At 36.9% G+C, this 7908-nt stretch overlaps 1 protein-coding gene across 1 annotated transcript in view; it reads left to right on the top strand.

Annotated features, from left to right (window-relative positions):
• LOC104541070 (amyloid beta A4 precursor protein-binding family A member 2-like) overlaps nucleotides 1–7485 on the top strand; it is a gene marked incomplete at its 3' end in the record, with an annotated part of 18639 nt that extends 11154 nt beyond the window's left edge. The window contains exons 3-6 of the mRNA XM_010185034.1: nucleotides 589–625; nucleotides 4623–4768; nucleotides 5603–5638; nucleotides 7399–7485. Of these exons, the coding sequence (XP_010183336.1) occupies nucleotides 589–625; nucleotides 4623–4768; nucleotides 5603–5638; nucleotides 7399–7485 (306 nt within the window). The remainder of the gene's footprint in view (nucleotides 1–588; nucleotides 626–4622; nucleotides 4769–5602; nucleotides 5639–7398) is intronic.
• Nucleotides 7486–7908: the final 423 nt, after the last annotated feature.

Genomic DNA, 7908 nt, shown 5'->3' with positions numbered 1-7908 from the left:
GAATGCCTGAGGAGGCTGGCAAAAGACAAGCAAATGGAAAGACTGTATCTGCTTATTAACAAACAGAGACAGTAGTATAAAAAGAGCACTGCTGTGGCCCGTGCTGGGATTAAGTGTAGTGCTATGTACTGTGCAATCAGGGACAATTCTTTTTATTAACTGACCCAGAATCTTGCTGTGTAAATTATTGTTAAATGTTCCTAATTGGAAATTTGGGATATCATCAATAGACAATGTGATCTAGTGGACAAACTATTGGACTGGGAATTGCTGGCTTGTGTGGCTCATTTGACAGCTGACTTCCTAGGTAATGTTCATGTTATTTCCCCCACCCTCCTTTGGTTTCTTGTGTGGTGGGATATGCTTAAAATGCTTTGAGATTCCAGGTAAACAGCACTATGGAACAGTTAGGTTGGGTTAATTACTGTGATGCAATGTGTTTCACTGTGCTAAGTAGTGACTATGCAAGCGTTATACAGAGAAATTTGATTTCTTTCAACAATGGTCAGCTGTTTAAATATTATATGAATTAACTTCAGTTTGTGAAAAAGATTTTGTTACAGCCATACCATTTTTATTTCTCAACAGACAAAGAAAGTGTCTTCATTTCCAAGTTTTGTTGATGGTAAGTTTTGCATCATCCATAGTTAAAGTAGGATAAAATGGAAGCAAATGCTTTAATATATTTTAAAGACCACAGTTGTAAAAACCAGTCAAACCCAAGAGAATACAGCTGAAAAGTTTAAGTAATGAAGTATTTAACATTTTCATGCCTTGTGGCAATGGGAGCCTGGCAGTGATAAAAAGAAGGACTAGATAAGAGGTCTCAGGAGGATTAAGGTGAAGATGGAGAGACCTAAAAATCTGAAAGGGGGTAAGAAAGTTGGTTACAGTGGGCCCCAACAGGGTGGAGTTTTATGAAGGTATGAGGACCCTCTTCTTCATGGCCTTGTGCAGGGGAAGGAGTAATTTCTTCAGAGCAGCACCTGTATCGCTTTGATGTGATGCCTGTTACTGCACTCTGGGAATCTCAGCACAAACAGAAAGGTTCTCCTGATCTGATTGGTAATGCAGTCCTCTGTTTAGGAGAACCATGCTTTCATGTGTTTCTTCAATCTCATTTGCACTGCTATTACTCATTTACTGTTTGAAGAAAAATAATTTATTAACATAAGAAGGTGGACAGAGATAAAATGGGATTGTACTGAAAAACATTGTCATTCTCTGATTCACAGATGGCTGAAGAACTTTGGGGAAAATGCATACAGCTCTTCCTTCAAAGGAAATGTCTATGTTGTAAAGTGAGAAAAGACAATAGGAAACTTCTAAGGATCTGACCCCTTAGATCTGCCATGAACACACTTTCTCCCACAATAGAAAACATAAGTGAATGTTAAAAACTTGATTTCTGATGCCATTCTCAACTCAGGGAAAACTTACTGCGATTTAGAATAATATTAGAATGTGCAACACAGTTGTCTTCTCTTCCCTGATCTCATCAGCTTGACTAGCACCTTCTGGTTTTAGTAATTTCTGTGAAGAGCTAGAGCAAATCAGAAGTTCAAAGATTGCCACTTCTACACAGATTGACTTCTGAAGCAAATTACAGGCAACACTTGGCATGTACTGGCTAACAGGCCCTAAATAGAGGTAAATTGAATGCATTCCCTAAAGGTGGTGGAGGCAAGAGAGAAAGCTAATACTTTGTAATAAGCATCTACTGATTGTATAGTGGACAACTATAAAGGGAGGCCAGCATGAGCAGAGCTTTAAAACGGACTAGAAAGTTCACCCCTCACAGTGCTTGCAGATACAACTGCACATTTTAATTTTATTTGGATAAAAAGGTGATGGCTCTTTCTTACCAATCAGCTCACTACTCTGTTGGAAAGGGGTCAGTATACTCTTTTAGTGTAATGCTTTTTTTTAGTTCAGTTGTTTTGCCTTCTTTTTTTCTAGTCACACTGTATATGAGGATAAGCTGTCTATTGGGGTTTTTCTATTACAGGTACTATATGGCATTTTCTAATACAAATAAATATATAGCTCACTAGGAGTTTATGATAGCTAACATGACTGCTCTCTGAATTCAAAGAAAATCACAGTTTTTATTATTTATTTGTATGCAAAGTCCCAAAAGGAAGAGGATCCCACTGCACATAAGAAGATTCTGCCAGCTAACATTTCCTGTTCTTTCCTGAGCTTTGACAGAGATACCATAACCCTGTTCTGGTTATATTCACATTGAACTGTTCAGGCACTTAACTTTCAGCACGACTCCTTAACTAGAGGATCTTAAGGATCCTTAACTAAGGATCTTAACTTCAGGATGGAAGGGAAGTAGATTAAGGGACTGATATGTTTTAAATAACCCGCACACCTTTTTTTTTGTTGACAAATCCTGCAGACTCTTAGAATTTTACTCTGTAATTGCTGTAGTAATGATTGTACTAGAATTTGTACTGAGAAATGCAATTTTACTTCAGACACACAAAATATCTCAAGAAAGTTAATCTAAATTAACTACAAAAAGGAGTTACACTCATTTAAACATTATGTGGGTAAGCATATTTCACAGTTAAAGCAACCTTAATTCAATTTAGCCTGATTTATTTAGCCTGAAGTGAATGAAGGAAAACCAAGTTAAAGCCACTTTAAATTTGAATGAGTGTGTTGATGCAGGTATCTAATGAAGTTTTTCTAACTTAGCATTAAATTTACATCTTAAACTAATATCCATCTTTACTACCCTTGAAACAAGATGTCAATATGATGCAACATTAATATTTTGTTGCATGCTTAAACAATTACAGTTGTATGAGACTAAGTTTTAGGCTTGAAAAGATATATGAATAACATCAGAAGAGATACTGTGTAAAATACATCCTCCATCTGCTGAAAAATGTAATGGTGCAAAGATGTAAGCAAAGAGGAACAAAGATATAGTGAATGGAGTTCTTGTGGAATTTTCATTTTCTTTGATTTTATTCAGTGAATCAATGCTGCAGGAACAAGGATTGGTTTTTTGAGGTATTGAAAGACTTGGCCTTCATAAAGACTTTCAGTGTTTTTATATTAGTAGCTGCCCAAGGATTTTATTGAGGGTTTTCACAGTGCAGATTGTAATGGTATTTTTAATTGTTGAAAGATTTTTTTCAAATTAGAACAGGAAAATGAGGGATAGGAATGTTCACTAAAAGACAGGTGCGAACCACTATTTCAGTAAATTTCATCAGCACAGCACACTGTATATTTTTCCTTCTCCACATATTAATCTTCCACATTCAACTGATTATTAATAAATCAAACTAAACCACTGTACAAGAAAATATCTTTAAAATTAGCATCTCCCTTCAGTGTAATTTTTCTCCTCACACATGAGATTTATTTACTTTTAAAAAGTGTGTTAGCAGCTTTGCAAGTTGATACATCTCAAAGCAAATGTCCTTTATAAAAGTGCTGAGGATCAGAATATATTCACTGTCAAGAGATTTCAGCCAAACTCTGGAGTGACTGTTCTTTACTGTTGACCTAATCAAGCTAGATGTAAAGCTTAACAGCTGAATAGAGGCAACAATGAGCATAGCCCCAGTATGATATCAATACTACTCTTTATTCACTTCTCTCTGCCACCTCTTTTTCATCCTTGGAAAGAAACAACTTGCAAAACACAAGTTAATGTTAGAATGTCACTGAAGTAATTATGGAATTAATACTAACTGTATGAAATTAATTTTCATGAATTAAGCCTAAATGTAAGCAAAATCAAGATGTTTTTAAGTTCTACTCTTTTCCTCTCGTTTTTAACATGAAATTTTTCATACTCTTTCCATGTGCTGCTTTTCCACAACTGCCTTCTGTGACATCCCTGCTTTCAGAGGAAAAGGCTGTAGGACCTGTTGTGCAGATGGCATTGATTAGACCATGAATGTGTTATTCCACTGCTGTACTGAAGCATGTTTCTCCAGCTCTCAGTTTATATAATCTGTACCAGCCTGAGAACTGTATTTTTCTATCAGTCTCTGAATTCGGGCCTTACACATGACTGAACACCATCAAGATGCTTACTTTTCTTGTTTCCTAAACTCACCTAAGTGTTAAGTTTTGTGGTGGATTTTTGCTAAAGCAAAGTACACCTTTATGCCCATTGTTCATCGGTGTTTTTGCCAAAGGTAACGCTTGGGGACTGTGTACATTTACAAGCATTTAAAAATTGTGGAAACGCAAATCTATATTCAAGCAGAAATTTAGCTCATGCAAACAGTCATACATATAAATAGTAAGAAATTTATCATAAAGGAACTTATCAGCATTTCTGAAACTTGTAGATAATTCCAGTGTGTTTATCAGTGCAGCACGGCAAAAAATTGCCAATCATTTTCATCTAATGCTAGAGGACACAATCAAACCATTATGCAATGTTTCAAATACTGTGTGTTTTGTTAATATGGAGGTTTTTTGGAAATAACTCTAGGAACAAACTTAATTTATTTTGCACTGGATTTCTTCACTGGTTTCATTTTAGAAAAGATATAAAAAAGATTGTTCAAGCCTCAGTATCCTTTATTCAGTTTCTCATCTCTTTCCATTGAAAGGCTGTAACTGTAGATGTCTCCTGTCAGTTCCAGGACCGTGTGAACCTGAAGACCTCATTGATGGAATCATCTTTGCAGCCAATTACCTGGGCTCTACACAGCTGCTTTCTGAGCGCAACCCTTCCAAGAACATCAGAATGATGCAGGCCCAAGAGGCAGTGAGCCGTGTTAAGGTAGAGAATTTTTATGGTTTGTAGAATATTCTCCAATCCTTCAACAGTTGGTTTCTAAACAGTACAGGATCTGCAGCTTCAGACGTGTTGTGAAGCACACTTACATGAGTAAAGATCTAGTACTGTAAATAGAAATAGTTTCCCCTAATGCTGACTATGAAAATACATACAGCACCTCTGAGTAACAAAAAGTTATTTCTGAGTCTATTCAAAATTGTTTGGAAGCTGTTTGTAGAATTCATTTAGAAACACACGGAAGGCAAGAAATGTCCAGTTCTTTAAACTTCCCAAACCTTTGAATTTCTATTTAGCATATCATGTCTCAAGCAGTAAGTAACTGTTGATTGCAATTAACTCTCTCAAAACTGTTCTGTGTATTAATAGCAATTCTAATCTCTCAGGGATACTTGTCTACTTTAGATAGTCATGGAAGAGAGCCTGAGTTGCATTTTGTTCAACAGTTACTTGTAGACATATGATTAATATGGATAGAAAATCTTGAGTTTAAAATAGTGCATGTACTGTCATTTTAGACTGCTGTATATTTAGCAGGATAAATGGTGTGAGCTGATGTTAACAGACAACACTCTTTGGTACCAATTTTTTTTTCTAATCAGTCGACCACATGCATAATACCACTGAATCCAGTTATGCTGGATAAATACGTAAGATATAAACAAGTCTTTCTTGCACATCCTTCTCCCAGTGCCCTCAGATTTTTAATTTTAACAGTCTGGATTCACATTCAAAAGGTTTCCCTGACTTCCCACACTGTCTTTTCTCTTTCTTTGTGTGTACATCTGTCTGCATTCTTTTTTTTATGCTACTCCTCAGAGGATGCAAAAGGCGGCTAAAATCAAGAAAAAAGCGGTGTGTAAACTGTTTTTCTTGAATGCTAATGTTTACTTACGTTTTTGTTGTACTTGTTCTCCATGGAGTGTTGTGTCTTCCATTATGGGTCCTCATGAAGTTGTCATTTTAGTTTCTTCGTTGTTAAGTAGTAAAACACTGGATGGAATAAAATGAACTCATTTTCTTCACTGTTCATTTGCTGGAGTGCCTGTCTGCTGCTGCTCTTCTCTTGAATACCTGTAATTTGTTAGTCCAGCTATACAGCCAATGTTATCTGGGAGGTCTTTTCTTAATGTAATGCTTATTTTTATTATACTAACCAATATCAGTAAGATGTATTTCCCGTGTCTGTGATATATGTATATTTATTAAATTATTGTCAATATTTAAAAACAAATGAAATAAGTTTGTTAGGTAGTAGCTGGAACAATTCATACAGGAGGCATTTCACTCTGAAAAACTGTACTTCAGTTAACTACAGTTGACAAAAATATAACTAAAACTAATCTTGCTCTTTGTGATTGTCTTGGATTAAAGCAATGCAAGTAATCTTTGCCAAATTATGTTTGCTTGTATTTTGCTGGATGAGACTTAAATAAAAATAATCAGAATGAATTATAGGCATAGCTAAGCCTTTCTAACTACAAAAAAGAGCAGCAAATACATAATTCTTCCTTTCATCAAAGGACCAGTCTCTGGCCTGGAGACTGATGCCTGTCTGTAGCAGAGAGCGGTACAGGCCGTGGCCATTTTATTCTGAGGCTGCTAACACGGGTACTGCTCAATACCAGTTGCAGTAGTGCATTGTGGACAAGTAGACTGGCCCAATAAATAGGTTCCTACTGGAACTCAGAGTTTTAGGTAAGCTCTTGGATGATGCTTTAGTTGAGAGGTAGCAGCTGCTTTGCTCCTGTTTTCTCACATGGGTGGCCACAGGACTCACACTTAGGAAATGATGTGGCATTACACTGTAATCCCACTTGCTCTGTGACCATGTTTTCTAATGGGATATGGAATGGTTTCCATAGTGAGCAGTGCTCAGAGGTGGAGGTCTAAAAGTCACAGAATCACACAGAATCACAGAACGTTAGGGATTGGAAGGGACCTCAAAAGCTCATCCAGTCCAATCCCCCTGCCGGAGCAGGAACACCCAGATGAGGTTACACAGGAAGGCGTCCAGGCGGGTTTTGAATGTCTGCAGAGAAGGAGACTCCACAACCTCTCTGGGCAGCCTGGGCCAGTGCTCTGTCACCCTCAAGTCAGCTGATAGCTTTCTGTGATATGAAAGACAGATCAGTTCAGAGCTCAGTTCTTTATTTTCTTGAAAAAAAAACTAAACTAAAGAAAACCTAAACCCCATCACAGTACTGAGCACTAGCTTGCACTTTTTTGTGTGTGTGAGCTCACTGCAAACAGCAAGGGCTAAGCAGCTGATGGGGAATAAGTCACTTTCTCAGTCCTCCTACTTTCTCAGTTCTGGTGCCTCAAGTACTGAAGTGCATTGATGTGACAGTGGGTATAAATAGAGAATTTTAGTACTTGAGCTCTCAGTCCCACAGGTTCCAAAAATTCGCTCTTAGACACAAAATAAGAGTATGCTTCACCCTTTCTATGCAATAAATGCATTCTTTGCATGTATTTAGAAAACCTTTGAATAGCAATCTTTGTAGTGGTTTAACAGTGCAGTTGCATCACATTATGGTTGAAGCGATCAGTGGATTTGTCATTCTAAAGAGGTATTAAAATTCTCCTTGTAACAAAGCATCTTCTTCATCTAGACTTCAGAGGGAGATTCCCAGGCCTTGACTGAAGTGGATCTGTTCATCTCCACACAGAGAATCAAAGTTTTAAATGCAGACACACAGGTAAGTTATGATTAAAACTCTTCAGGACTAATGTTGAGTTAGACTGTGCTCTTATACTGTTAGTAGGAAACTTTACGAGATTTGGATAAATTCACTGTTGTGAGAATATTCAGAGAGAGCAGTGTTAGGTCTGCTATTGTAACACTTTTATTGTTATAACACCATTTGCCAATACTGACACCAGGTTTTTTTAAGTGACATATTGGAAAATGTCTGCGTGTTACTGAGAGCTATATTTCAATGTAGGAAAAGATTCAAAAGTCTTTCAGACTGCATGTACTATGTTTCTCTGTAACAGTTTCAGTACCCAGATTTACAGTCTAACAGGGAAGTAATTTGCTACTTTGACTAAGCTATTAATATCTTTCCATTTTTAATATTTAAGCTCCATTTTTTGCATAAATCACATCTGCGCCACCATCC

This window comes from Mesitornis unicolor, unplaced genomic scaffold, assembly GCF_000695765.1.
Source record: "Mesitornis unicolor isolate BGI_N332 unplaced genomic scaffold, ASM69576v1 scaffold6645, whole genome shotgun sequence".
Lineage (NCBI taxonomy): Eukaryota > Metazoa > Chordata > Aves > Mesitornithiformes > Mesitornithidae > Mesitornis > Mesitornis unicolor.
The sequence above is the reverse complement of the archived record's forward strand: the minus strand, read 5'-3'. Positions and strand labels throughout refer to the sequence as shown.